This window comes from Penicillium samsonianum (assembly GCF_028829775.1).
Source record: "Penicillium samsonianum strain IBT 33392 chromosome Unknown utg000003l_segment0_segment0, whole genome shotgun sequence".
In the NCBI taxonomy this organism is placed as follows: domain Eukaryota; kingdom Fungi; phylum Ascomycota; class Eurotiomycetes; order Eurotiales; family Aspergillaceae; genus Penicillium; species Penicillium samsonianum.
In genome coordinates this window covers 8,039,402-8,066,703 of record NW_026643261.1, presented here as the reverse complement: position 1 = coordinate 8,066,703, position 27,302 = coordinate 8,039,402, and the positions used below count along the sequence as shown (strand labels likewise).

General features: G+C 47.0%; 10 protein-coding genes across 10 annotated transcripts; 4 read left to right on the top strand and 6 right to left on the bottom strand.

Annotated features, from left to right (window-relative positions):
- Window positions 1–446: 446 nt before the first annotated feature.
- Window positions 447–2,525, bottom strand: sti1 (Hsp90 cochaperone STI1). Its single transcript, XM_057279458.1, has 4 exons — window positions 2,386–2,525; window positions 2,131–2,324; window positions 775–2,060; window positions 447–712 (listed from the first exon to the last, which is right to left on the bottom strand). The coding sequence occupies exons 1-4, from the start codon at window positions 2,448–2,450 to the stop codon at window positions 560–562; spliced, it is 1,698 nt and encodes a 565-aa protein (XP_057139068.1). The 5' UTR covers window positions 2,451–2,525; the 3' UTR covers window positions 447–559.
- Window positions 2,526–2,642: 117 nt separating this feature from the next.
- On the top strand, window positions 2,643–4,233 carry N7471_006738 (RPC34 RNA polymerase subunit family protein). Its single transcript, XM_057279457.1, has 2 exons — window positions 2,643–3,118; window positions 3,180–4,233. Exons 1-2 carry the CDS (start codon window positions 2,874–2,876, stop codon window positions 3,988–3,990), a joined length of 1,056 nt encoding a protein of 351 aa, XP_057139067.1. The 5' UTR covers window positions 2,643–2,873; the 3' UTR covers window positions 3,991–4,233.
- Window positions 4,234–4,478: 245 nt separating this feature from the next.
- N7471_006737 (putative PHD finger domain protein) lies at window positions 4,479–5,729 on the bottom strand (the record flags this gene model as incomplete). The annotated part of the gene is made up of 1 exon (XM_057279456.1): window positions 4,479–5,729. The coding sequence occupies one exon, from the start codon at window positions 5,727–5,729 to the stop codon at window positions 4,479–4,481; it is 1,251 nt and encodes a 416-aa protein (XP_057139066.1).
- A 1,149-nt stretch (window positions 5,730–6,878) lies between these two features.
- N7471_006736 (oxidase ustYa family protein) lies at window positions 6,879–8,356 on the bottom strand. Its single transcript, XM_057279455.1, has 5 exons — window positions 8,044–8,356; window positions 7,823–7,981; window positions 7,669–7,774; window positions 7,508–7,611; window positions 6,879–7,455 (listed from the first exon to the last, which is right to left on the bottom strand). The coding sequence occupies exons 1-5, from the start codon at window positions 8,309–8,311 to the stop codon at window positions 7,208–7,210; spliced, it is 885 nt and encodes a 294-aa protein (XP_057139065.1). The 5' UTR covers window positions 8,312–8,356; the 3' UTR covers window positions 6,879–7,207.
- A 2,754-nt stretch (window positions 8,357–11,110) lies between these two features.
- N7471_006735 (uncharacterized protein) lies at window positions 11,111–11,863 on the bottom strand (the record flags this gene model as incomplete). Its single annotated transcript, XM_057279454.1, has 2 exons — window positions 11,607–11,863; window positions 11,111–11,556 (listed from the first exon to the last, which is right to left on the bottom strand). The coding sequence occupies exons 1-2, from the start codon at window positions 11,800–11,802 to the stop codon at window positions 11,111–11,113; spliced, it is 642 nt and encodes a 213-aa protein (XP_057139064.1). The 5' UTR covers window positions 11,803–11,863.
- Window positions 11,864–14,653: 2,790 nt separating this feature from the next.
- Window positions 14,654–15,191, top strand: N7471_006734 (uncharacterized protein; the record flags this gene model as incomplete). Its single annotated transcript, XM_057279453.1, has 3 exons — window positions 14,654–14,702; window positions 14,755–14,885; window positions 14,940–15,191. The coding sequence occupies 3 exons, from the start codon at window positions 14,654–14,656 to the stop codon at window positions 15,189–15,191; spliced, it is 432 nt and encodes a 143-aa protein (XP_057139063.1).
- Window positions 15,192–15,593: 402 nt separating this feature from the next.
- Window positions 15,594–16,460, bottom strand: N7471_006733 (oxidase ustYa family protein; the record flags this gene model as incomplete). Its single annotated transcript, XM_057279452.1, has 4 exons — window positions 15,594–15,614; window positions 15,706–15,891; window positions 15,945–16,081; window positions 16,139–16,460. The coding sequence occupies 4 exons, from the start codon at window positions 16,458–16,460 to the stop codon at window positions 15,594–15,596; spliced, it is 666 nt and encodes a 221-aa protein (XP_057139062.1).
- A 1,313-nt stretch (window positions 16,461–17,773) lies between these two features.
- Window positions 17,774–19,189, bottom strand: N7471_006732 (uncharacterized protein; the record flags this gene model as incomplete). The annotated part of the gene is made up of 1 exon (XM_057279451.1): window positions 17,774–19,189. The coding sequence occupies one exon, from the start codon at window positions 19,187–19,189 to the stop codon at window positions 17,774–17,776; it is 1,416 nt and encodes a 471-aa protein (XP_057139061.1).
- A 582-nt stretch (window positions 19,190–19,771) lies between these two features.
- N7471_006731 (uncharacterized protein) lies at window positions 19,772–21,065 on the top strand. The gene is made up of 3 exons (XM_057279450.1): window positions 19,772–20,073; window positions 20,134–20,200; window positions 20,261–21,065. The coding sequence occupies exons 1-3, from the start codon at window positions 19,799–19,801 to the stop codon at window positions 20,930–20,932; spliced, it is 1,014 nt and encodes a 337-aa protein (XP_057139060.1). The 5' UTR covers window positions 19,772–19,798; the 3' UTR covers window positions 20,933–21,065.
- A 1,459-nt stretch (window positions 21,066–22,524) lies between these two features.
- Window positions 22,525–25,857, top strand: N7471_006730 (uncharacterized protein; the record flags this gene model as incomplete). The annotated part of the gene is made up of 2 exons (XM_057279449.1): window positions 22,525–24,503; window positions 24,555–25,857. 2 exons carry the CDS (start codon window positions 22,525–22,527, stop codon window positions 25,855–25,857), a joined length of 3,282 nt encoding a protein of 1,093 aa, XP_057139059.1.
- Window positions 25,858–27,302: the final 1,445 nt, after the last annotated feature.

Below are 27,302 nucleotides of genomic sequence, written 5' to 3'. Positions count from 1 at the left end.
TTGGTCTGCCTCTTTCACTCCAGCTGTGTGTATTGTATTGAATCCCCCAATGGTGAGGCTATGATTGGTAGATAAAGTAGTTCGGTAAGATCTTTTCTTTTTCTTACTGAAAAACCCCCACTCGCCCACTTGTGTGGCGCTTTTTCGTCTTTTCGTCTGTTCTTTTTTCCGGCTTAAGAACTGCTCAGGTGGATAAAGCCCACGGGCCCGAGCTGAGGCCGAGGTTTTACAAGAAATATTAATGTCGGGGCTGGTGTCCGCTATTATATATTGTACACAATTCAATCCCGACTAGGAGGAAACATATTTTTGCGAGAACTTGTTTATACAGTTGTAATATAAACAATTGCAGCAATTGCAGCAAACAGTCCAAAACACAATCTCAACAGGCACTATGGACTGATTACCGGCTGATTACTGACACTCCTACTCCCAGAAGATAACAATGCATGTAAGCAGAATGTAATTTTAGCAATATGGAACTAAAAAATATGCTGGCAAAGATATATCGTGTCAATTCGTATTCAATTCCCTCGAATGCTCTACACCTTTAAAGCATTTACCGCCCCATGCGGATAACACCAGCAGCCATCAGCTTCTGGATCTTCATCCGCACCTGCGAGTTCTTCATGTGCTCCTGCAGGGCAGCGGGATCGCTCTTAGCCTGCTGGAGAATGCTCTGCATAACGGGGTCCTGGAGGACGGCCATGATCTGGAGAGAAAGTTAGTATACTTCATGCTGAATAATCCTGTTCGGGGAATATCAGATCTTACCTCGGGGTCATTTTGGATACGAGCCATGGTCTGCTCCTCGGTCTCACCAGCGCGAGCGCTGAATTGGGCGTCCAGGCACTTCTGCTGCTGCTGCTCGATCTCGCGGGCGTGCTTGCCGTCGTCGTGGTCGGCGGCCTCGGTGAAGGTGTCCAGGGCACGGTTGTATTCCTTCATGGCGATGAGAGCAGCACCCTTGCGCATGTATGCGCGGATGAACTTGGGGTCGCGCTTGATGGCCTCGTCGCAGTCCTGCACGGCACCGGGGAATGCCATGAGCTTGATGAGGGCGGCGGCACGGTTGGAGTAACCGCGAGGGTCTTCGGGGGCACGCTTGGTCATCTCGGTGAAGGCGTCAACGGCACCGGGCCAGTCACCTTCCTGGAACTTCTGCTGGCCAAGCTCGCGAGCCTTCTCGGCCTCGGCAGGGTCAATGTAAGCGTTCTTCTCGGTCGTGGTCTTGATCTTCTCGGCGTTGCGGAGCTTGGTCAGGGTATCAGGGGTACGGTGCTCCATGAGAGACTTGTTGTAGAAGTCGATGGCCTTGGCGAGGTCGCCGAGCTTCTCGTATGAAGAACCAATTCGGGTGTACGCCTTAGCCATCAGCTTGAAGTCGGCGCGCAAGTCGCGGCCCTCCTCGACAGCCTTTTGGCAGGTCTCGATAGTACCTTCGTAATCGGCCTTCTCGAACTTGGCAGCACCAATGTTGTTCAGGTAGGTGATGTCTTTGTGAAGGTCCCAGGCCTTGGTGTAGTGCTCAATGGCCTCATCAAGCTGCTTCTTCTTGTAGAAATCGTTACCGATCTTCTTCTCGGCATCAGCAGCCTCCTTGGCCTGCTTCTTCGCGAGGGCCTCCTCGTCTACTGGCTCGGGCTCCGGGGTGGGCTCCTTCTTGGGCTGCGAGGTGCTGGGGGCAGCAGCGGGGGCAGGAGGCTCCGCTCCCTCGCCACCGAAGTTCATATCAATACCGAGAAGTACACTCATGACCTGCAGGAAGCGCGGGTCACGGATCTCTTCTCCAACACTGTTAGGGTTCTGTTGGATCTTCTGCAGCTTAGCCATGAACTCAGCATCTCCCAGAAGGGAGGCGGTCTTGGGGTTGTTGGCCAGCTTCTGGAACAGTGCAGGGTCGTTGAACATGCCGCCGAGACCTCCTGTTGGGTCTCCACTGACACCATCTGCGGTAGCCTCCGCGTTGATGGCGCGCTGGGTCGCCTCCAGACCGGACTTGGCCTGTGCGTTGCCAGGCTCGATCTTCAGGGCCTCGTCATAGGCATCGTGCGCAGCCACTGCTTTCAGTTAGCATCTTATCCGAACGCAAGTTGTTCCACCACATTGTGCGCGACTAGAATAACATACAAAGATCTCCGAGACCGCGGTACGCAGCACCCTTGCGGGCATGGCCCTTGGACCAATCGGGCTTGATCTCGATCGCCTTCTCGGCGTCTTCGAGGGCTTTTTGATATTCGTTCTGGGCGGAGTAGACAGCGGAGCGGTTGGAGTAGAGGATGTGGTTTTCGGGTTCAATGGCAAGGGCCTGAGAGAATTTCTCACTGGTGTTTATCAGTCTCTGCTTTCACGGAGTCACATTATTAAAGGTGGGGTAGCGCGTACACAGCAGTAGAATAGTCCTTAGCAGAAAAGGCCTTGTTGCCTTCTGCCTTCAAAGCGTCAGCCATTTTGTATTGGTATGCTAAATTGCTCGAAAAAAAGGAGAAATGCAGAACAAAAACAAGTTCACAAGGAACCGAAAGTCCTGAGGTCATGAGCTCAATCGGCCGGAGCTTCTCGAAATTTCCGTTGCTATCTACTGCCTCAGGCAGCAATCAATTAAACCTCAGGCAACAGACGCCTCAGGCATTAACGCTGACATTGAAGCTCCGTGAGGCTAAACCCTTTTAGGTCAAAGCCAGTCCCCGCCGAGAAAAAGTCGCCAAAAAAACACCATTTGTGATTCATTTGTGACTCAAATTTGCCGACATCGACGCACCATGGTCCTCTAACTTTCTTCCTGGCTCTAGCACACTCCCTTGAATATGAAAAACCACGAGCCTCTTCGATGAACCTTGATTTTGCCTGATATCTCCGTCGCATCTCCAATAATGGCCTCCGCGGGGTCCCAAGTGGCCGAGCTTGCCTCCAAGCTTTACGATGCATGCGTGAATGAATTTGACTCCGATCACCTGTTCTATCAGAACGACTTCCTCAATCTCAAAGTGATCCCAAAAAACGACGTCGCGCTACTGCTAGAATGCACCCAGAGCCTCGTCAATCAAAATCTCTTTCGACTCCTCCAAAAAGATGGAAAGCTCACATGGAAGCTCATTGACCGCGAGGATGCCGAGAAGTAGGAATTGCACGCATCTCTCTGTTGATAAAGCAGATAACTAACCCCTCCTCCCTTCCAGGCTCCGCAACCTCACCCCGGACGAGGCCATGGTCTACAATGTCATCCACTCCACAGAACGAACAGGTATTTGGGTGCGGCACATCGGAAACCGCACGAACCTGCACAAGTCGATCCTTGACCGATGCCTAAAAGCCCTCGAAGGGAAAAACTACATCAAATCCCTTCACAATGTCAAATACCCCAGCCGCAAGATGTACATGCTGGCCGGGCTTGCTCCGAGCGAAGAAGTAACCGGAGGAGCCTGGTTCACGGACGGCGTACTGGACGCCAACTTCATCAACAGCGTCGCAGGCTACATCGAGTACACCGTGAGCCGGAAGAGCTGGTTCGAAGTCCCCGCCTCAGACCGCAAGAACAAGCGCATCAAGACCGCCTCTGGCAAGGCAGACGTCAAGTCCGATGAGAAAACCTACCTCCCCTACCCCCACGGCTACGCAGGATACCCGACCGTGGCGCAGATTACCTCGGCCGTCAACGAGAGTGGCATCACACCCGTCCGCCTGGGCGAAGAGAGCGTCGTGCAACTCCTCGAAATGCTCTGCTACGACCACAAGCTCGTCGCATTAAATAACGGCGAGTTGTACAGATCCCTCAAGAGCCCCGACGCCGTGAAAGCGACCCAGTCCCGCAAGGCACCCGTCGATGGCGACGATCTCTCCGTTGCAAACAAGCACCTCGTGAAGAACGGCATGACGGAAGCCCCCTGCGGCCAGTGCCCAGTGTTCAAGCTGTGCGCGCCTGGCGGCGCAGTGAGCCCCGAGACCTGCGAGTACTTCGATCCGTGGCTGAATAGTGGGCTTGGGTTCTGAGTGGATTGGCGAGCAATGGCTTTTCCACAGACATCTGATTTCTGACTTTGGGCGCACTGTGTGCGCCCGTGTGCCAACATGTTTTGCATGGAAGAAACAAAAAAGGGGGATATGTGCATAGCGATGGCGTTTTCGACTTGATTTGGTTAGGCTCCGGCTCACTGGTGACCCTGGGAATATTGGGCGCTGGATGGGCACGGCTTGGACATACGCTTGGCTCTAGCTGGGAATGGATACCTAGGGGGAATATCTGCTTCCTGTTTTCCTTTTCCCTCGGGAATTAGCGTGAACATCTGTCTAGAATAGGCAGATTATGAATTTGATTCCGTTTAAACAGATTCGAATTATGCAGTAAAACTAGTAACAAGTAGATAATTTTCTCTAGCGCAGTCCAGCGCCGCAGTCCAGCCTAACACCATAAAAGTCCCTCAAACGCCATGGGTATATCAACCATCATACATATCATAGAAAAAGAAGAGAATAGAGTATCACTTGCCCAGAGTACGTCTGCACTCATCGCAGTACCAAGTCCCAACCGGCTCGCGCGTCAAGCCAACACACTTCCAGTGGAACCACTCGTAGGGACACTCATCATTGTCACAAGCCACCATGTCCCCATGGCTAACAGTACGGCAGGTACAATAGACCTTCGAGTCCTCATTACCCTCATCCTCATCCTCATCATCGACTTCCTCATCAGCAGCAACGTCACTCTTGTCAGAGTCCGATGTATCAGCACTGCTGAGCATGGAGTCATCATCCTCGTCGCCTTCTCCATTAGGAGATTTCTTCGAAGACTTGATGCGACCACTAGCACTAGAAGAGCGCTTGATCGGCTTTCCGCTGGCAGTCTTCAGCTTCTTAACTTGCTGGTGCGGCGCAACCTTCTTGGTCAGTGCCTTCTTGATGCCAATGCTAGTACGGGGGCCGGCACTGCCTGCACGGCTGCCAGCCGGTGTGCCCGGCTTCGGTGTACCAGGGCCCATAGAGGACTGCCGCAGGTTTGAAGAGGCTACGGGGAGGGTGTTGAGGGAGGGGTTCAAGCGGCGGCGCTTGCTGTCCACTGCGCCGGCGGAGGATTCGCGTTGGCGTTGCTGGAGGTGTACGACGGCAGCAGCAGCGGGTGTAGCGGGTGCGGAGCTGCGTACTGTGGGTTGTCCGATCTGGGCCGCAGCGCCGGTGGCGCGGGAGGTTGTGGATTGGTTCAAGCGCTGCGCAGCAGCCAGGATGGGATTCGCGTTTCCGGAAGTTGGGTTGAGGGGAGTTGAGTAGGCGGGGGAATCGGAGGGGGTGGAGTCAGGGAGGAAGATCTTGGGTGGGTTGCGGTATTTGTTTTTCGAGTCGAATAGGGAAGGGAGAGGCGGGTCGTTGGAGAGGAGACCTTCGTTGACTAGATCGCGAATTCGCACGTCGAGTCGTTTGATCTGACGATCAAGGAGGACGCATGCCTTCTCGCTGAGCTCGATCTTCTCGTTCTGCAGCTCGTGGGATTTGTCCATATTCTGTAGGATAGTCTTGCTGTATGGCTCTTCCTTAGGGTTCGGTGTTAAACTGCCGTTCAGTTTGATGAATTTCTGGATGCTGCTGTCGCGCGAGTTGATTGTAGCACGGCACTCCTGCATAACCTTGTCCTTGGCCTGAATTTCCTCCATGAGGTGGTTGATCTCAGCCGGAAGATTCGCCACATCGTGCACGAACTGCTCCAGGACAGTTGCGCAGTCCTCCGCACCGTGTGCCATTTTGGATTCGGTCGCAGGGCAGGTTGAAGGTGGCTCCTATCGGGATGCTGAGAGAGTAATGTGCGGCTCAACCGGGTCCAATATAAGTCCTTGCTCCGATGCTAATCTTATTGTGTCGAATTTGGATAACCAGATGAATGCCTGGCCTTGCTCGCGTTAATATTTGGACAACTATCATACAGGACAAATCGATTGAAGTTAAAGATATGCTGACTCATTGATGACTCATCTTCGGATCGGCGTCGTGAATGTCCGAAGTATAGACGATCCTATTAAACATTCTAGAGTATTTGGACTCCTACAATACATTAAGGGAGGAATGCGGTTTCAGGAAATGGATAATCTACGCAGCGGTATAGGTGCCATGCGACAAAACCCCATTTGCGGGTAATATTGATGCCTTAATGCCTGATTATCCCTAGAACCTCGACTGCTATAGAAAAGTCCATTTCATAAATTAAGCCTTTTTCCTCCTTTTTCCGCCATCTAGCTAACAAAATAAGAAGGGGGAGAAAATATCTATGAAAACAGACATCCAACAAGACAAACTGAGAAGAATCCGAGAAGACCACTGAAAAGGACCAGTAAAAAGACATCTGAAAAGAGTATCTGAGAAGACTACTAAAAAAGACTTAACAAGGCCGTATAAGCGGCCGACTATTCTTGTACCTATATATTAAAATGAGACTTTTGACACTATAAATTCATATACCACCACTTTTGAGGTGGTTTACTATAAAAACCTTTATTGAGAGCTATACACCACCTAAAAAGTGATGATATATGAATTTGTATTGTGTTAAAAGCTTCATTGTTATACTTCGAGATCAGCTAGCAGAACTAGGGTACGTTGCTTATTAAGGCCTCTATATGACCCCCGGGGCTGTGGACTAATTCAAGTATCAATATTACCCGAAAAAGGGGTTTTGTCGCATGGCACCTATACCGCTGCGTAGATAATCAACTCTTTTATAGTGACTCATTTTTGAAAACGACGTCGTCTTAAAAAGCGAGGTTGTTAAGTCGGTATAACTATACCGCTGATTGTACCGAGTGATTCTACCATTATATATAACCACCTACCTATACCTCTCGAGAAGAAGATTCAGCTCGTACCTATAGCGCCTACCGAATATTATATGTCAAGGTGTTGAGATTGCTAGATAGATCCCCGACTCCTGCGCGTAGGCCTTTTCCAACACAAGGAAGCCCTTCTGTAATGACTTGATTGCCCGAAACGTTGTTGCGCTCTATGTAGTTTTACAATGCCTAACTACTGTACCTGTCATTATTCCTGCTTTCATTTACCCTCAATCCTCACCGAGTCGACTGTGTAGACAAATAAAAAAAATACTACGTTCTAAAAAAACAAACCACTGCCTTCTTGTGACATGCCATGCATGGCCTAATCACCGTTTCCAGTATGAAGATGCGCGTTGAATGCTGTTCCAAAATCTTTCAGCTCTGGGTCTCGTATTTTATTCATCAAGCACGCAGCTTGTAGACCCCTCTTCTGGCTTTGTTGCCCCAGGACAAATAGGTTGAACAGCTAGGCTCCCATTGTATCTAGCACTTAGCCACTCTCTGAGAATACCAAAATTTCGACACGTGTGTGGAACATCCGAATCCACGTAGCTGTGCTTAAGAGTAGGGTTGAACTTAGTTGGAATCGGTGTCATGTCCCCCGAACACATGATGTACTGGCGAATTTGCTCAAAGCAGTGAACTAAAAGAATTCCATTAGATTTGTATGGGAGTGGGAAAATTGATTCACATACGGTGATGCACGCGATGAACATGAGAGTCTTCGTAAGGGTAGTATTCAGGATAGAAACGCATACGGATCCGATTCAGACAATGTAGCGTGTGAAACATATCAAACCTAGGTTTTCTGTCAGCAACTAATTGTTTTGATCCATGGATGTTTCAAGATACACACCCGCTAATATAGCCGCCTCGCAAGGGACTCCAAAATTGTTGGATATCGCCGTATTTCTCTTCAAATGTATCTCTTGCCTCCTGTTCCGTCAAAACAACGTAGCGACCTACATTTGTTAGAGCCTAGTAAGTAGCATATGGTCGATTTCACATACCCCATGAAATTTCGTCCCAGGCTCTATCGAGTTCCGGGCTAGGGTCGGCAGTATAGTTGACTGAACTTGGATGTGGGACATAGTAGGTACCATCCTCAGCGAATGTTGGACTGCCGGTAAATACGACCTCTTCAACCTCAATAGCCGTCCTTGCCGGACCTATGGATGTTTTTAGAACGTGAATTCCAGCCGCGAGCGTGTTTTTGACGTAGGTGACTCACCAAAATCAGTTCTCCACCCTCTTGAAAAGCTGTACGGCTCCTGGGCAGGTAGTGACTGGAGGTATAGATAACAGCAAACCCAGGCGAGGATGACCGTGGATGCTACCCACGGTAGGACAAACGGCCATATTCGCTGTCGTGAAGGTGGAGACCCCTCTGAATCTGGTAGAAATGAACTAGACTCTGAGTCCTTTTCAGATTCAGTTATAAGAGTAGAGTATGAAGGGGTGGCTCTCTTGCGAAAATTATCTAAAATGAATTGATACATTGTGAACCAGGCATTTCAGTCCTGACACTGGATACTGGTTTGTAGGGGGAATGATCGAACTTTGGGTAATCCGTCAAGGTCCTTTGGAATCAGCTGAATCTTGTTCTACATGACCCCTCTCTCCCGAGAGCCACTAAGCCCTAGGTGCTAATGCAATGCACATCTGTTTGTAGTAAATGCTCGTAACACTGTGGGACTATTAAATTATCAATTAATGATGGGCAAGATAAGATATCGCTACTAGTAGTCACTAAAAATAGAAGAGGGTACTACGTATGTATAGCAAGGAGTAATATATGTACTGTAATGCTGTAATAAAATTATTACTGTATACACCTGTAAATACATAGTAAGTAAATATCACGTAACTTACATGTAGTTATATAAATTTCCCCGATACTTTGTCGGCCCTATCCCTTGGAAAAAGAGCGGTGACGAGCTGGATTGGAATCCTACTCTATCCATTGAGGTTCCCATTAGAATAAACTGACTGAGGCCACTGTTGGCGTTTTGCTGGCTAGCCGAAAGCCGATTGTTCGTGTCGTCGACTGCACACGTCAAACGTGCGAAGATTCCGGTCAACGCTGCCTATCGTTCTCGTGTTTATGTACATTTATATTTCCTTTCGACCGATTGCGCCATTTTTCCACACGGCTCGTCAATCCAACAATAGAACAAGTCCGCAAGCCACAGGAGTACAGGAGTTATCATGAAAAAGGATAGTGCAATCCCAGAGTAATACTTGAACGAAGTATCGTTCCCTGTCAAACGCCAAACTAGATCGACAGTTCGAAATGCCAGAATGTGCAACAAAGGCTCATGCACAATATACAAAGAAAATGACAGTTTCCCCAAGTATCGTGCCCACTGTGTGGTAAACAGCCATTGCACACTTTTAAAGTGACCCAGCGACCAAACCAGCAATATTGCTCCGCAGGCATGCCACAGTTCATAGTAAGATTCCATTGAAGTTACCCACCAGTAACCAAGGGCTGCTGTGTTGCCACGAAACCGAGGGAAAGATGAAAAATAGAGGCCGAATCCGGCAAGTAGGAGGGGTGTGAGTATGGAGAGATATCTCGTGTAGTTGCTCTTTCGAGAAGTACCCAAGGATGTCGGAGCCAAAGATTCTGTTTTCTCTTGCTGTATTAAATCATATTCTGCCATTCCCATGCCGCTGAGGTATAGTGCAACAGGCCATTGATCATGGGACAGGCTGAATATGGTCAGAAGTAAGAGTATAAAGGCTCTAGGTTGCACTCGAAGGTTAGACAAGCCCATAATGGTGATAAAGAGGACCATAGAGCAGCGGAATTGAAGAGGAATTGTCCAAAGATGAGCTCCGTACAGAAGGGGCAGTTTTGTTTTCCAAGTCCACGGATTTGTCAACTCGTAGAAGGCGAAGTTGAACCAACTCATGAACTGCTGGGAAAATTTCAACGATAGATGCGGATGGCTGGGTATGTGTCCAGGTATGCTCGCGTACGGGTAGCTGAAGAAGCCTGCTTGCGCCAGTAACATGACGATGAAGGTTGAAAAAATCGGAGGAGGGAAAATCCGGAGGGCACGGCGGAAGATGGAAGACACAAGTGAGTTCCTAAAAGCCTCGAATTCTCTTTGTCTTGCATATTTTATCGGTTTCAGAGCCATAACATAGCCGGAGACCACCAAAAAGAGAGGAACGTTTGGTCCTGAATACAGAATTCGGATGATTGGAAGTTGTAGTACATTGTTATTTCCTGGTCCCTGACCGAAACCGTGATCGAGATTTGGGAGCCATGGAAGCAAGAAATGTCGGAGGAATACCAGGAATGAGGCTATACCTCGAAGACCGTCTAGATAGGTAGTTCTCTGGGTTGCTTTTGGCTCTGTATCTGTGCCATCAAGTCGGGCGCGCAAATATGAAGGCAGCAGGGCAAGGTAAAATCGGTATGTCCAGCCGAAAAAGTGACGATACAGGGGGATATTGATCGAGTAAGCCATTTAGAGCATACTACCTCCTAAGAGGGATGAGTTGAGAAGAACAGTAGACTGAAAATTAGAGAAGGTCGATGTTATGGGGTATGGCGGACACCTGTACGGTCCATCCCCGTAGAGAGGCGTGGAATGAATTATGTCTAGTTAACCTGAAAATGGAGTTCTGTGAAAGTATCGAATGTAGGACGGCTGATCCTCAGAAAACTGATTATGCCAAATCCCACCAGGTGAGATTACTCAATGTGTATGTCTAAATTGCATTCCATCGGTGCCCAGCTGATGGAATGTGGGAAAGCGCCACCCAAACGGTATTATATGATACTTTCCTAGATAGGTACCTACTAGTTAGGTACTAGTGGAACTAGAAATTATGTATTGACTGTCTTGAAATGAGACTACTAGTAGTATTCTCGGAACACCGCCGGGATCTTCCTAGGATAGTGCCGCAAGAGGAATTCATCATGCAAGTTGGCTTTAGGGTCACGGGTCGTATACGAGGACTAGTTCTGGATTGATCCTTTAACTTAATTGATCGCCAATGACGGGTTTGAAAGGCTATGTAATCATGCATTCCAATGGCGCCTTTATGAGCTACGGTACCAATAGAAATTGTAATCGAACCGCGAACCCAGGAATCATTATGGGGGAAACTTTGCTAGTGTAGGATTTCCATACGGTTTCACTATCCGGCATCACTGCCCGCGTATCTCTTCATCTAACCTCTCTATCGCCCCAATAGTGCTTGACCTTCTAGTCCTCGTCCTCACTATCTCCCTCATAGCGCTTCTTGTTGTCCTCTCTGTCTCCCCCATAGCGCTTGACTTAGTTGTCCTCTCTGTCTCCTTCATAGCGCTTCTTGTTGTCCTCTCTGTCTCCTCCATAGCGTTTCTTGTTGTCCTCTCTGTCTCCTCCATAGCGTTTCTTGTTGTCCTCTCTGTCTCCTCCATAGCGCTTCTTGTTGTCCTCTCTGTCTCCTCCATAGCGTTTCTTGTTGTCCTCTCTGTCTCCTTCATAGCGCTTCTTGTTGTCCTCTCTGTCTCCTTCATAGCGCTTCTTGTTGTCCTCTCTGTCTCCTCCATAGCGTTTCTTGTTGTCCTCTCTGTCTCCTCCATAGCGTTTCTTGTTGTCCTCTCTGTCTCCTCCATAGCGCTTCTTGTTGTCCTCTCTGTCTCCTCCATAGCGCTTCTTGTTGTCCTCTCTGTCTCCTCCATAGCGAGCTTCATTTGCACTTCGGGCTTGGAAATCAAGAGTTCCAGCGGAAAGTGCATCTAATCTAGGTGTTAAACACTTTTGTGGAAGTTAGATTGGGGTGTCTTACTTGGCTCAGGCACTGGGCTGGCCGAAGCCAACAAAGAGAACCCGCAGATGAGGGTAGTAACTGCTTTAGAGAAGTGCATGGTGGCTGTTGTGTAATATGCGAATTGCAATAAGTGGAATGTTTGTATTGGGCTTGCAAGGTATTGGGTGATGTTAGTTGTAGAACTGAGGTGGAAGGAAGATATAAATATTGACATGCTGCATTTTGTATCAATATTAAGTTGCCGAGAAACAAAAACGCCACAACTATGATAGAAACAGGAAAGCAGATTGCACTACTTGGAACAATCCTTCTGGTCTATTGCATTTCTTATTTTACCGTTAATTGGCTCATTCAACGCTCAGGATCGGGAACAAACTCTCTCAATGTAAGCTGACGCTTGCATCATGCACCTCCAAAGTCGCAATATTTCGCCAAATGTACAACTTTGTTAGTATTCACTCGCTCTTGGCCTGTGGTTACATTCTAGAGTAGGACCGGACCATGTCTAGGTATCTCGTAATATCCTGCATAAATTCGTCGTCTTGGATATCTTCACATTTTCCAACAACATACAAGCTTTAGATCAGATACCGTAGTAAAGTAAGAGTACAGTACAGAATAGTATCCATGAAATCTTTCACACTTCGTATAAAATACGATAACAGAGTGTATAAGGCAAACGATCTCGTGTTGCATCCTTGTAAATCAAAACGGTTCAACCACAGTGGGGAATTACTTCACTTCCAGTTACCTTTCAACCCATTGTCACTATTAACCGCCGAATTTCTCGTAGCTCAGACCAAGCAGGTGCCCTCATATGTGTGGCACTCCCTCCGGAATTTTTAAGGGGCGATAGTGTACTCTCCAGATAATGTTAGATAGCCCATTTGTTCACCAGGTTTTGTAATTGAGAATGCGATACAGTTAATCTATCATATGGTGTAGTGCAGATTGAAGATTCTAGCTAGGTTCAAACAGCAATGCGGAGTCACTCTGAGCACGCTGCTGTTTTGTTGTAAAGGGGGCTATACAGTGGATAGACTTCACCATATAACGTATCCTGCCCTTCGGGTTTATGTTCATCAGGCTCATGCCAGTCATCCATTGACATTTCCAACTCCAAATTCTTTAACATCCATTCGTTGATGGCCGACCAGTCTTTACATTGATGAACGGTACCCCAGCCATCCGCTACCCTTCTCTTGCCATCCAGATCCACTCTGGCTGATTCGTATGTGAGATCTAAATTGCACATGACTAACTGTCGTAAATAGTCAAAGCAATGGTCTGGGCGACCAGGGTGATTGTGAGCCTTGTGTCGAGTGCCCGTCTCCAGCGGGTGCCCAAGCATTAGCATTGTCATTTCATTTCGCAACGTCCTCTGCAAGTTCCTTAGTATAAAATTTCCGGACAGGAGCGAACAGATGAATCGACCTACTAGACAATGAAGCCCGTGTAGTCCAGACACGATAAGTCGGTCCCCGTGCTTGGAAACTGGAATTCCCGGCTTTATTGAATATCGAGAAGGATCGGAGACAAATATATGCCCATGATGAACTTTCTTCGTTAACCCATGTAGGAAAAGGATTTGCAGCAAGATCTTACGCATGTCATGCCATTTTCTAGTTGGTATCGGATCCGTCAAGTTTGAGAACTCAGGATGAGGTTCAAATGTAACCTCTATGCTCGGAACTGCAAATTAATGAGTGATAGTGCATATCAACAAACAGGTAGGGAACTTACAGTCTGGTATAAGACCAGGAGGTGCTTCCCTTCTACTTATAACCTTGTATGAGAGGGCAAAAACCAATGCCATAATAACAGCAGCTAGAAAACCACTCCCAAACCAAAGGTAAGATGAGCGGGAATGCCTTGGCTTTCCTTGAATGTTCGGAACGGGGGTGACTTCATCCAGTTCATCATCTGCTTGGTTTAGGGGTTTGTATTCTTCCATTTTTGATATGTGGTGGACAACTGTAGGTTGGAAAAATATACCCCAGTCTGTGATGAATGCAAAGCAAAGGACATGGAATAAGTTCCAGAGGTTTCAAGGAATAAAATCTCGTTAGATGAAAATATCGAAGCCTTGTGTAATTTTTGCTCTATAATACAAGGAGTGGCTATCTTCAAAAAACGAATTCGCATACTATCGCCTTTTTGGCAATGGCGCATTCACTAGAGTAGGCATAGTTCGATGTTCTGTAATAAACTTATGGAATAATGGCTTCTGCATCCCGCGGATGGCGCCAAATACCTATTATACACTTTGTATCGATGTAATATATCAGTGTCCATGGAAAGTCTGACCTAGTAATAAGCCCTATGCATAGCTATACCGTATATACACCTTGTAAGATATTTCTGCAACAGGGGCTTATAAGGGTTAGCGTCTTTTAAAGATGAGCGGTATCTACGGAGTACAATGCAGCACCTGATTGCAACCGCACATACCAGTGAGAAGATTAGCCCGGCGCTAGTGCTGTTCCCCTACTGTAATCCTTCTGCAATCCTTTCAGGTTATGGTGCAAGTTGATTAGCTAGTTACATATGCATGGCCCATCATTAGCACAAGTGTCGTAACTTACCCATAATGTTCCCCGCACAGAGTCTGATTGTACTACTCGGATAACAGTGCGGATATTGTGTTATTGTATCGGTGCAATCTGCAGGTCTAACCTTTCGTCCCGTCATGTGAACGGTTTATTCTGATAAAATTAGCTTCAGTAAATTTTTGACTCGTTATGTCTGCTCTAGGAGATCCAAAATATGTTCGGCCTTTGCCATATCTCTTTTCATTGCTAGAGATCTTGCCAACAATGCCTGTTACTGCACAAATCAAGGTGATCTCGACAAAAAGAGGGCCTTCCATGCCTCTTTTCTACCTTTCTATTTTTGCATTACTAGGGTCTATGAGTTTTTTCTTCATTGGCTTCCTGGCTCCTCCTAGAGATTCTGCCTGTGTGCGGAAAAATGGGTTCACACCTCTACAGGACGTTATCAAGTATAGATGGGTCAATTATGCAGACTTCTATTTTCCTCGTTCGGCATATCGTACACACTACAACATGCCGACAAGTCCAGAGGCTGGACGTGCCTGGCAAAATTTGCTTCACAGTTTGTACTCACCAAATGACTGTTTTCACAGCCGTTTGTTAACCTCTTATAGATTTCGAGGTCAATATCCCAGAATATCAATTGACACTGTTGAATCAAACGACTGAGCATCAATGGAAGAGACATCCCCATGAAGACGGCGTAGCTGCGAATATAGGAGTCTTTCATCAACTTCATTGCTTGGTAGGTTCATATATGTTTCTCTTGAGTTTATAAAGCTAAACCACAATTCTTCAGAATGCGATGCGTTTACATATACAAGCGGATCTTAATGACCCATTCCGTCTGGAATCCAGAGACACAGTTGACCAATGCATTGAATTGTTAAGGCACAAGTTTATGTGCGACGCAGACGTCACTCCTTTCTTACTGAAGAAAATCCCGACAGACAAGATTAGGGGTGACGGCCCAGATCTTGGCACAAAACACAAGTGCAGAAACTACGATAATTTGGTGGCTTGGTCTAGAGAGAATGCATGGGGTTGGTAGATAGGTGTTCAAACGTGAAATTTCCTTTGAATTGAACACGAATACACGAAAAACGGGTGTTGTGCAAAGAAGTATCAAAGGTTATATATAGAAGAGTCCTTTTCACAAATCAAGGCTTTTTCTACCCCTCCCTAAGACATCTGAAAAGACTAACTGAGAAGACTAACTGAGAAGACTAAATGAGAAGAATCTGAGAAGACCACCAAAAAAGACCACCCAAAAAGACATTTAAAAATATATCTAAAAACACTACCTGAGAAGACTACCAAAGATACTTCACAAGGCCGCATACATATGTAAGCGGCCGACTATCCTTGTATTGTATCAATTTGAATATTCACATTACACATCAAGCTTCTCCACCATGCCCACTAGGAGCAGTTTTCCTCCTCGCCTCCTCTTCTAGAGTTTTAATCCGCTCTTCTGTGACATTATATGGTTGAACAATATTCTCGTTCGCCCATTGAACCAAGTTATCGAATTTTCTGCAGCGATAGAGTGCATCCGTACGGACTACTCTTTTCCCACCATCCATAACTTCAATCAAATAAGGGGTAGTGTCGGCATTGCACATCAAGTTTATTCGTAAAGTCTCGAGGCAATGATCCACGTGATCATAGAGTACTTCAGGGGGTTTGAGAAATGCGGGGACGTCACTGTAATCGTACTCATCGCGGTAGCTAAAACGTCGAACGAGATCCTGCGGCAGCTTTAGTATATCGCATTCGAGGATGATGTTCATGGATAATATACTAAACAGTGCACTTGGTGGAACCCTTCGAAGAAAGCTTGAACCCCTCCTCCAAGTTCTTCAGGTACATATTTCCAGTCTATTTCCAGAGACTTGTTGAGGAGATGGAGCTTTGACTTGGGGATTCCTGTTGAGCCATCTACACATATCATGTCAGTTTATCTAAGCCAACGGATCAAGTGAGTATGTTACCTACATTCCCAAAGCTCACCCCAGCTCGCTTCCAAATGATCACTTGGTTTTCCGTAGTAATGATTCGGGCCTTCTGTCTTGAAATGGCGCCATTCGTATTCAACGGCCTCCAGCATTGGTGACCAGGTCGACATTTGGTTTATACACTGAGTATCGGTGGGATATCTGAAGCCTGAGATGATAAACAAAATTGAAGCCATGAGCATCGAAGCCGTAGCAATTGTGAATCGGTGATCTCGAGTGATCTTGGCATCGCTCGGCGTTTCGTCCGATTTGGTGTCATTTCGTGAAGAAAGGAATGGAGTTTCCTCCTCTATAGAAGACATGGCAGATTACTTCTTCAAACATCAACCGTTGTCAGTATACATCGAAGAAAAATCTGAGAGATGGAAGATTAAGCACGCACCGAGCAGCTAGGTTCTGGGCATGCAAACAGAGAGCTGCGATGGGGGCACGATACTTTGCTTCTTCAACAATGCAAAAGGATTACCCCATATGACTTCGTTAACACCAATGGTCTTGAGGATACCGTCGACACGGTCCGGTATGCAAGGAATAAGAACCGTAAATGAAATTTAATTTTCTTGCATACCAACATAATACACATAATGCACCTAGGTACATGTCCATACATGGTATCTGTATTATCGTACAGTATCTGTACTGTGTATTTCAAATACATACATTCCCAATCAGGTAAATGGGCACCCCATATAAGTCAAGTGGAGCTCCCTGCCCACGACGGCTCGAGAGGGGGAGAAGGCTTATCTGAAGTAAGCAAACCACCTGCAGACTTCCCCTCAGCTCCACATATCTACCCCGTACTAGTACTAGTAGTTGGGTGCATTAACTATTACCAGCGAATACGAGCGTTCGTGTGGCTTGGTATATTAATTATTCATCAAATCAGGTCAGGACTGGGTCACCTCATGCAAGTCCAGGGGAGGGGTAAAACGCTTATTTCAAGTACAACATACGCAAAAAGCAAGCAAACCGGAGTCGGAAGTCCGTCTCAGCTCCGCGTATCTGCCCCGTATTTGGGCTCATTGATTATTATCGGCGCATAGAGCGCTCATGTGCTTACCTAGAGAGGTCGAAGGATGGGGTGTCAGCATGCTCCTCGCAAGCCCTGTAACACTGTCGGGAACCAGATCATGTTCCCCGGTTTGGCTCCTGGTTGCCTATTGGACTCGTCACATGGTGGACATCGAGATGCATAAGCATGAAGTTTTAGTAAAATTCAATATGTCTGTGCAATTTTCACCACCTTGAAATAGTTGTTGATTCTGCAAGTTGTCAGATGACGGTTATTAGGGTGGGGCTTTTATGTGGTAGCATTGGAAGTCAAGTCATAGTTGGAATACGGCTTCGCACGTACTGCAGGATCTTTGTACCCACACATCGAAGTTGGAGATGGCCGGTTTACCCGTTGTTTTAGGCAATGGTTCAACCAAATGTGATTAGTACATACTCGCAGGCTGTATACAGCAATGTCCTTTATCGGCACAGAAATCAAAGCTAGCTTATCTTCGCAAGTGACCCGCCAGGAAAGAAGTCTCAAGTGGATGAATGAACCATGCCATATTGCTTGAAGGGATCTGAAGTTTCTTTAACTATTACTAGGATAAGTCAATTGTGGTTATGCATTCTTGTTTTCCAGACTTCTAGCCCATGCAACGGAAAGAGTTGCTCCACAAAGTAGAAACGCAACAAAGAGAAACATTCTATCAAAGTTCGAGCTGAGACCAGGTTGCCCCCCCTTTGAGCCATGTCTTACCAACATACCGCCCAAAGGCGTACCGAATAGTGTCCCCATGCCGCGGATCATGTAGAGAAATCCACTCACTTTTGAAAAATCGGAAAGACCGAATTGTTCAACCAGAGCTGTGGGAAACAGAGAGACATAGGCACCAGCAGTAATCCCATACATGCAAGTATAGACAACAAACAGCACACGGTGCATATCAGTACCGATTGGGCCGAGTGAGACATAACAAATGCAATATGTGATCACTGAACTGATAAAAGTCGAGCACACAAGGGCGTTAAGGCGACCCAATCGATCTGCATAGTATCCTATGACGATCTTCCCTCCTGAGTTGCATGCATTACTCAAGGCAATTATATTTGCGCCTGCGGCGGTGGTGTACCCTAATGTCCTGGCATAGGACGACATGAAGTACATTGGAATCATGTATGCTGCCGCTTGAAGGGCCGTGCCACTTGCATGGGCGATGAATTTTGGAGATCGAATGAGAGTTCCTTTTGTTGCAGGGTTCTTGGATCTGATATAGGCGGGTTGATCAATTTGAATATCATTTGCGGCCCTGGCCGATTCTGTAGAAACGGCATCCTTCAGAACTGATGCGGATAGAACTGTCATCACTGATGCGATTGCCCCCACCGCTCGAAGTGTGTGTCTAAACCCAATGGTAGATATCAAATAGCGGAGGAATGGCGCCCAGATCATTCCTCCAAACCCAGTGCCACTTGTTATGATACCCAGGGCTAAAGCTCTCCGCTCACGGAAGTATCTTGGGGATACTGTAACCGCGGGAATATATGTGAGGCAAGCTGCGCATCCTTGAAGAACTCCCTGACTGAGTTGGAAGTGCCAAAGATGGGTACCAAACGATGCCGCAATCCCTGATATAGCAAAAAGGGCCCCACCGAAAAGAATCACAGGACGAGGACCATATTTCTTCAACCCAATACTTGCAATCGGGGCCCCTAGTGTCATCAAGGATGCTGAAAGTGTCCCAATGAGATCAATTGCAGCTGGGCTGGCACCCTGGAATGGTCCGTCGATGGTCTCGTATAGTTCTTGATACACTCCGAATGCGAAACCCAGTCCACATCCAGTCATGGTGAGTGTGAGACATGATATGAGTATCACAACCTGATTGCGATATTGATCACCATCCTTTGAACGTAAAACCACATCAGAAGCAGGTGGAGGGGAGATCTCCCCCAACTCTAGAGTATAGGGACTCGCTTGATGAGGGTTGCGGACGAAGTCAGCGGCCCAATGGACCCAGCTTAGGAGGCTCTTCATCCCTTTCGATTGTCTTGGAGCGAGCCGAGGTTGGCAAATAGAAAAATATCAGAAGGCCTGTTTCGATAATCATCGTACAGAGAGCCAAACCCTTTCCGGCAGGTTTATCCGCGGCCATCCAGGGAACTTCATTACTTTTTTCAACGATTACGTGCTTTCAGATGTAACTCTCCTCCCTTCGCATGCGCAGATAGTCTTCACTGGCGATCTCCAAAATCTCACTCCCTTTTTCCACTGCTATACGAAGTACTGTGCCGATATGCGTGACCACAAAAGGAAAATGCCACTTTCCTGCATTAGCGTGGTTTTTCGGCCCCAAAGTAATTTTACGCTCTCGAACAATCCATTACTAGCACGTAATAATTGATTTTGGTATCGCAATTATGCCGGGAGTTATTTAGGTCTAGTGCTGGAATGGCTGAAACGTATTTACTCGAGTGGGTGTGCATTGATTGGATTAAACCAAGTCGTATTTGACGTACATACCTGACATTCATGAGAGGTTACCTAACTATGTACCTAGATAGGTATATAAGAGAGTAGCTTACTATATCCATGTGCTTGTTGCATCTATTCCCACGTGATTGGCCATCACAAGTCGCCATCAACATGATCTCTCAAGCAGGACCCTCCAAGAGTTCTGAGAACATCCCTGTAGCCACACTTCCGGTCATCAACTATGATAAGTTACTGTCGAAAAACAACGCCGAGATCAGCAAATTGTTGGAGAGTTGTAAATCCCTGGGGTTCTTTTACCTAGACTTGACCGGCTCTGCCCAGCCAGTGTTGGAAAGTTCTCGGGATGCATTTCATTTTATGGAGGGATACTTCGACCAGCCCTTTGAGGTCAAGCTGCGAGATTTGAGACACTCAGTTACCCATGGGTGAGGCTCTGAACCGTAATGGTATTGATTGATGGCATTGAAGGACGCTGATCGGTATAGGTATACCCCAACGGGCACTTATACTGGAGCTAAACGAGGAGAGCGAGATTGCTATGAGACGTTAAAGGTCAGGCACTAGTCATGCAAAGTCTCCTAGTAGTGTGCTAAGAGATATGTTTGAAATCAGATCGCAGAGGCCGAGATGAAGGTCAAGGCACCTCAATTACCACCTGCGGTAAAAGAAAAAATGACATTGTTTGACCATTTTATCTCTGGGTCTCACTCTGTCGTCTTGAAGATTCTTGACTGTCTCTCTGACGGAATGGGTTTGGCTGGTGAGTCGCGATTCGAAAATAAACATCGACCTGATCGACCGGCGAGAACGACGATGGTTCTTTTTCGGTATCCCCGCCAGATCCAAGAAGGGGAGGGTATTGGTCACAATGTTCACACAGATATTGGAAGCCTCACTCTGCTATTCTGCGAGGATTACGGCTTGCAAGCTTTAGACCCAGAGACTAACGAGTGGGGATTCATTGTTCCCAAGCCAGGCCATGCTGTAGTCAACGTTGGTGACTCGCTTCGGTTCCTATCCGGTCACCAGCTGGCTTCGTGTGTGCATAGGGTAATCCCTATTACCGAGCGGCAGGAGTATCATCGTTACTCCATCGCATACTTTCTACGACCAGAAGATGACGCAATATATGTCGATAGCAAAGGGCGAGGGATTTCTGCAAGGGCATGGCATGACGAGAAATATAATGTTTTTCGGGAACCGCATGAGAAGCAGGAAAAAGACATGATTCTCACTGGTGGAATGGAGCTGAACGGGGTTTTCTTGTCGAAACAGAAGATGTGACGTTCGGTCACTAGAGGATGGTTTATCGAAGCGTTGTGATCACGCACCTAAGACGATTCTATTCGGTACCTGGTAGAATCTATATAATGAGGTTGATCATGATATGCAATGGATATATTGACTCTATTGGAGACTTCCAAGCCCAGGATGGGCACATGAAGCTTTAGTTCATTTCATGCGGCAGTCTCACCTAGGCTGGAAATCTTTTGATACTGTTCCGATTTAAAAAGAAATTGAGCAGGAAGAATGACCAGAGGCGCATTTAATTTGGCCCTAGGGACGACCAACAGGCTAGATACTAGTTGGAGCTGAGGCGGAGTCCCGACGCCACCCGGTTTGCTTAGTTTTGATAAGCTCCTTGCTGGGGCCCTCTGTTCAACTTACGCGGGGTAACCCGGCCCTGATTTGAGGAATATTTGACATACTAAGCCACACAAGCGTATGCGCGGATAAGTCAACGTACTAACAAAGCACTGACGCAAGTCTTCTCATCTCTTCTCCCCTCTCCATTCCCGTTTTCCCCTGTTTATTCCCTTCCCCCTCTTCATTTACACACCAGCTGTTGGTACCTTCTGCACCTTATAATCGATATACGTGTATTCCTTCCCCCAAGCGTCTTTCCCCTCCGACAGCTTGGAATCTCGATGCTGAAGAGCATGTATTCAGACGAAGATGGTACTGCTTTGAAGGAGTCGGAGGCAATTTATCGGGATCGCATACGAACTCTGTGTTCTTTGAACTCCATAATAACGTTTTTGGGGGTTGCCGCGTTCACCTTGAGCTGCCAGTACGCCAGGGAAAGCAAGTCTTGGAACCACCCAATTGTCTTGGCTGAAGTGCTGTGGGCGAGTTCCTCCCTAAGAAAAGTCACCAAAAATATTGTGAATCGCGGCTAATCCAAAGTCCAGCCTCTTCTATTGCTCCATAACCTTCGTTTACATTGGATTGAGAGCCCAGTCAAGTTATATACCGCTGGTCTGAGGGGCTCGCTACTATCTGCTCTCATTATTCTCGGTCAGACCCTTGAAAGAGCTCAGCATAAGGAAGAGCCTTTCTTCAATTCTTCGTCATCTTCGTTCCAACTGCTTGCAGCGTTTATTATTGCAAATCTCCAGATTCAATTTCCACGCCGACCAGACATTTTCTCACCAGAAGGACGACCCGTGGATTTCGAGGATAGTTGCTCGGCCTTCCAACGATACTCTATGCAATGGTGCACAGGAGCCCTTCATATTGCTGGAAACCTTGGACTAGGCCAACTGCCGATATTGAATTATCGAACTCGATCAAAGGCTCAGCCAGCGATAACGCTTTCTGGGGTTTCACTGTGGGATCATGTTCTTGCCGAGCGTTATCTAGGATTCGCTAAACAATGGACTCTGATGTTGATACGTTCAGTGGTGACCTTTGGTTCTCCGTACTGCGTCATGCAATTGATAAAGTGCCTGGAAGAGAATAGTGGCTCAGCAAATTTCGCCTGGCTGTGGTTAATTGGTATTACAGTATTCTCTGCAACCGAAACCATACTCCACCATCACCTGGCTTGGATCCAATGGTCTGAGATGGGAATTCCCATTCGTGCACAGCTCATCATGGCAATATTTTCGAAGGCCCTAAGAGTTAAGGATTCCAAGGATATGGGAGACAAGCCTGAAGCGATCAATCTCATATCCTCTGACACGCTTTCCTTCAGCAAGTTCACTGCCGTTAACTATATCCTCCCTTTCTCGTGTATCAAGTTCTTGTTTGCCGTGTTATTTCTCCTCCGGTTGCTGGGATGGCAGAGCACAGCAATGGCAGTTCTAGCCACCATAGGAACTGTGCCAATACATACAAGGGTCCTCAAGCAAGAGCGAGCCGCCAAAAAAAGGCTTGCACTAGCAAGAGATAGAAAGACAAAGGCTATTGCCGAGGCTCTGCAGGCTCTTCGGCAAATCAAGTTTTCAGCCCTCGAAGCCCAGTGGGAAGAGCGCATCGAATTGTGTCGCAAGGAGGAGTTGGCGGAAATGCGAAAGAGTTTCATTGCCATCAATATTCGATCAGTATGGAAAGTCGCATCTCCTTTTGTTGTGGCTGCAGCAGCAATTTGCAGCTACGCTTATACTCAGAACGAGGTGTCATCGTCGATAATATTTACTATGATTGAGTTGCTGCCGCACATCCAAGGAACGCTGGGTTTGGTTCCAATGGTCCTCCAGGATTATTACGCCGCTCGGTCAAACGCTCGTCGCATAGAGACCTTTTTAAAAACTCCAGACATCGAAAGGATCTTGACTGTGAGTCCTACTGGCTGTGTCTCCTTCCGAAATACCCGCATTGCCTGGCCATCAGATCAAAAGCAGAATCATCAAGAGAAGCAAGTTAGCTTACCTCAGCGGTTTACTCTCCATGCCCTTGATGTCGACTTCCCTGTTGGCGAACTAAGTGTTATACATGGAGAAACAGGGTCAGGAAAGAGTTTGGTGCTTGCTGCTATCCTTGGAGAGGTCGATCTCCTTGGCGGTCACATCGAGGTACCGTCATTGAGCCAATCTGTCGGATTTGTTTCACAGACCCCGTGGCTTCAAAATACCACTATCAAAGACAACATATTATTTGGGAGTCCACTGGATAAGATGAGGTACCAAAAGGTTCTCAAAGCATGCGCGCTTGAGACCGATCTTGCTGCTCTGGCAAAAGGAGATGAAACGTATATTGGTCTTCGTGGTGTTAAGCTTAGCGGTGGCCAACGGGCAAGAGTATCTTTGGGCAGAGCTCTCTATTCCAACTCTAAGCTACTGGTCTTGGATGATATCTTCTCTGCACTTGACTCTCATGTTTCCAAGGAGATCTTCAAAGCGCTGACTGGAGAGCTCGCCCAGGGCCGCACACGGATACTGGCAACACATCATTTATCTTTGTGCTTGCCTCGGGCCAAGCTTGTTGTTCACATCGAAAACAACACCATCAGCTCTTCTCTCAATACAGATATGATTGAGACGAGGTTGGATAGTGTGGAACCGGAAGTCCCCACCGAGCCGAATCCATCAACAAAAGAGGAACCCATGAAGCGTACCAGTGATAAGCCGAAGATTAACACTGCCCAATCAGACTCTGAGTGGAAGTCCTTCAAGACTTACTTCAGTGCTGCTGGTGGCCTAAGATTTGTAGCAATATATATTCTCGCTTTGCTTGGCAAGCAACTGGTGACTGCACTGACAACATGGAATCTCGGCCGTATCAGATCAAGACGGTTAAAGGCAGGAACGTATGACCCAGAAAGTGCCGAGGTTGGAAGCAACCTGTGGTATTATCTATACATGTATCTCTTGGGATGTCTATCATCGGTCATCCTTGAGTTCCTCACAAATATGCATATGTTCGCGGGATCATTGCGTGCCTCGGAGACCTTGTTTAGGACGATGACCGCAAATGTCATCCGAATGCCTCTTTTCTGGCTCGATACCACGCCTCTTGGGGGAATCCTGAAGAGATTCACTGCCGACGCAAGACAGGTTGATGACTTTCTATTAGAGACCCTATCTGAATTCGCCAACTGTCTTGTGAAACTGGTGCTCGTTGGGTTCATTGGGTAAGGCTTGTTTCTACTACCAACTTTGCTCAGTTAGCTAACCATATCTAGAATACACAAGTCCATCTTCACAAGCTGTTTGGCAGCAACTCTTCTGTCTTGGTGCTGGCAAGTCAGCAAGGGCTATGTCAAGGCCCGAAAGGCCGTGAAACGCGGTGAATCCGAGGGCAACGCCGAAATTCTAGAATACTTTACAACAGCTGCCGATGGAGTGTCGACTATCAGGGCCTTTGGGGTGGTGAATAAATGTATGGACCAGATGCACTCCCAAGTTGATAAACTATCAATCGCTCGGCGGCATTTTTGGGTTTTCAATCGTTGGCTCGGTCTTCAAATGTCTCTCATGGGCATTATCCTAAGTACTGGTACAGGTTTCATTCTTTTGTCATCGAAATCCGTCCTTGGTGCATCTTTGGTGGGATTTTCCCTAACATTTTCGATGGGATTCGCCCACGCTACTTTTACCGCTGTCAATAACTTTGGAATGCTTGAGAGCTACATAAATGCGGCTGTCGGAATAATCTCATATTCGAAGCTGCAAGCCGAGGAGCAAAGGGGCAACGAAGTCCCAACGAACTGGCCATTTCAAGGGGAGGTTGAAGTCAAAGGATTGAACGTTTCGTACTCCCCCGACCTTCCTCTTGTCCTGAAAGACATTTCATTTTCTGTCGGGGCTGGTCAGAGAATTGGGATTGTTGGTCGGACCGGAGCTGGAAAATCATCGCTGACTCTGGCCCTTCTCCGCTTAATCAACCCTCAGTCCGGCTCGATTCTTATTGACGGTGTTGACATTTCTACGATTAAGCTACAGTCGCTTCGATCCAAGATTGCGTTTATCCCTCAAGATCCCGTCTTGTTCTCAGGTACAATCCGATCCAATCTGGATTATTTCGAGGAGGTTCCAAAAAACAAATTGAACGATGCCTTACGCCGTGTCAAGCTCCTCTCCGAAGAGAATAACGAGAAAACGGGCTTATTCACTCTGGGCTCACCGATCAGTGCAGGCGGCGCGAACATGTCGCAAGGCCAAAGACAACTTCTTTGCCTTGCAAGGGTCTTGATCAGGGATCACAGGATCATCATTCTCGATGAGGCGACATCTGCTGTCGATAATGAGACGGACTTGTGGATCCAAGACACGATCCGAGGCGAGTTTAACCGCACATTGATTGTGGTCGCTCATCGTTTAAGAACGATTGCGTCCTTTGATAAGGTGGTTGTCATCGATGATGGGCACATTGGGGAAATCGGAACTCCGGCAGAGCTATTGAGAGCCGAAGGATTGTTCTATGAGCTCGTTCAAAAGAGTGAAGATAAGGAATTTGTGATCAATTCTGCATTGGACGAAACATAAGTTGTTTGGCAATATATAAGTAAAACAAACAATCTTTCGGGAGAATAGAATAGCGAATTGATAGTATTCAAGGGTCTTGTTACAGCAGGGGATCTTGTGAAAGTATATACCCCTTACACCCTTCCTGTCTTACAGAAAATTTGAACACCAGTTATAGAAAATAAGGTACCACTTTGTTCGGACCATTTGCTCCATTCTAAAGGGGGTTTCCGCTCTCTAAGCCCCATGAAGGAGATTAGCTAGAACAATGGGATTTTCTCCCCTTATTGCCCTCCAGCGATTGCTTATATCGATCAACTCCTGGCAGCCTTCTAACAGCCATGCCCATTTCTTAAAGAACCCAGGAGTAGCCTCCCAGTTCTCTGTCAAGTGCGCGTCACCCCACACAATCAGGCACGTGCGCCCAGCAGTGACCATGTCTTCATCTTCCCCCTGAAGCAAAACTTTGGCAGAGGTCGAAAAGGATTCAGATATCTCTGGCGTAACAGATAAATTATCGTTTACCAAGTCTCCAAAGAGGTCCTTCAGAAAGTCCACAACGTCAACATGGGCCTCCCATTGAATTAGATTGTTCCGAATTTGTGGAAAAGGAAGCATGTCAATCCAGTTAGAATGAGGATGAACCATCTGTGAGGACGTTGGAAATAGTGAGCTTGGAAGGCCCGGATAGAGCGGGTATATGATTTTGGGACCATCGCAAAGTCGTATGCCAGGTTGTGGATTGTCAACAACGTCAGTTGGCGTGATTGTTGTTGCAAAATGCCTCAAGACATCTTTATTTGAAGCAAGTGCACGAAATACATTGTAGTGGATAAGATGTAGTAGATGGTCAGAAGGAAGAGGAAATTGGATATGGGGAGATTTGTCAGACTCTGTCACCCCTGACCTTTGGTGAGAATGTCCAGACACAGCTGCAAATTGAATTACGCGTCCAATATTCTGACGAAATGAAGTTCGATTTGCCAATTCATTCGTCAAGGTTGATCCACCGTCGCTAGGTTGAGAAAGTTTGTCGTTCTCAATTCGCCAACGATCCACTCGGTACGGGCGGCGTGCAGATATTGGATTTTGGGCTCTTTTCTCGCTGATTCGTCTTCCTAATGCACTAAATTAACCAGATTGATCGAAGATAAAACACAGTAAGCTTCGCGGAGAGCAGTGTACTTACTATGAGCTCTTTGGTTTAACCGATTCTGGTTTTTTTTCCGCTGCTTCCTATCTTCGATGCTTGGCCAGTCATGGTTGGGCTTTATCGCTTCTGTGGTATGCCAAGTAATATTTGACGATAGGTCACGACCTTTGAGATCACTATCCTTTTCGAGATCCATTTTTCCGGGTGCTCAACAGGCATGCAAAAGGAGAAAACGGTCAAAGGTAAGGATAGATTTGTCTATTGATAGACGTATTGGTAAGCCCACGTGAAAGCTGGGCCAAAAGAGGCAAAA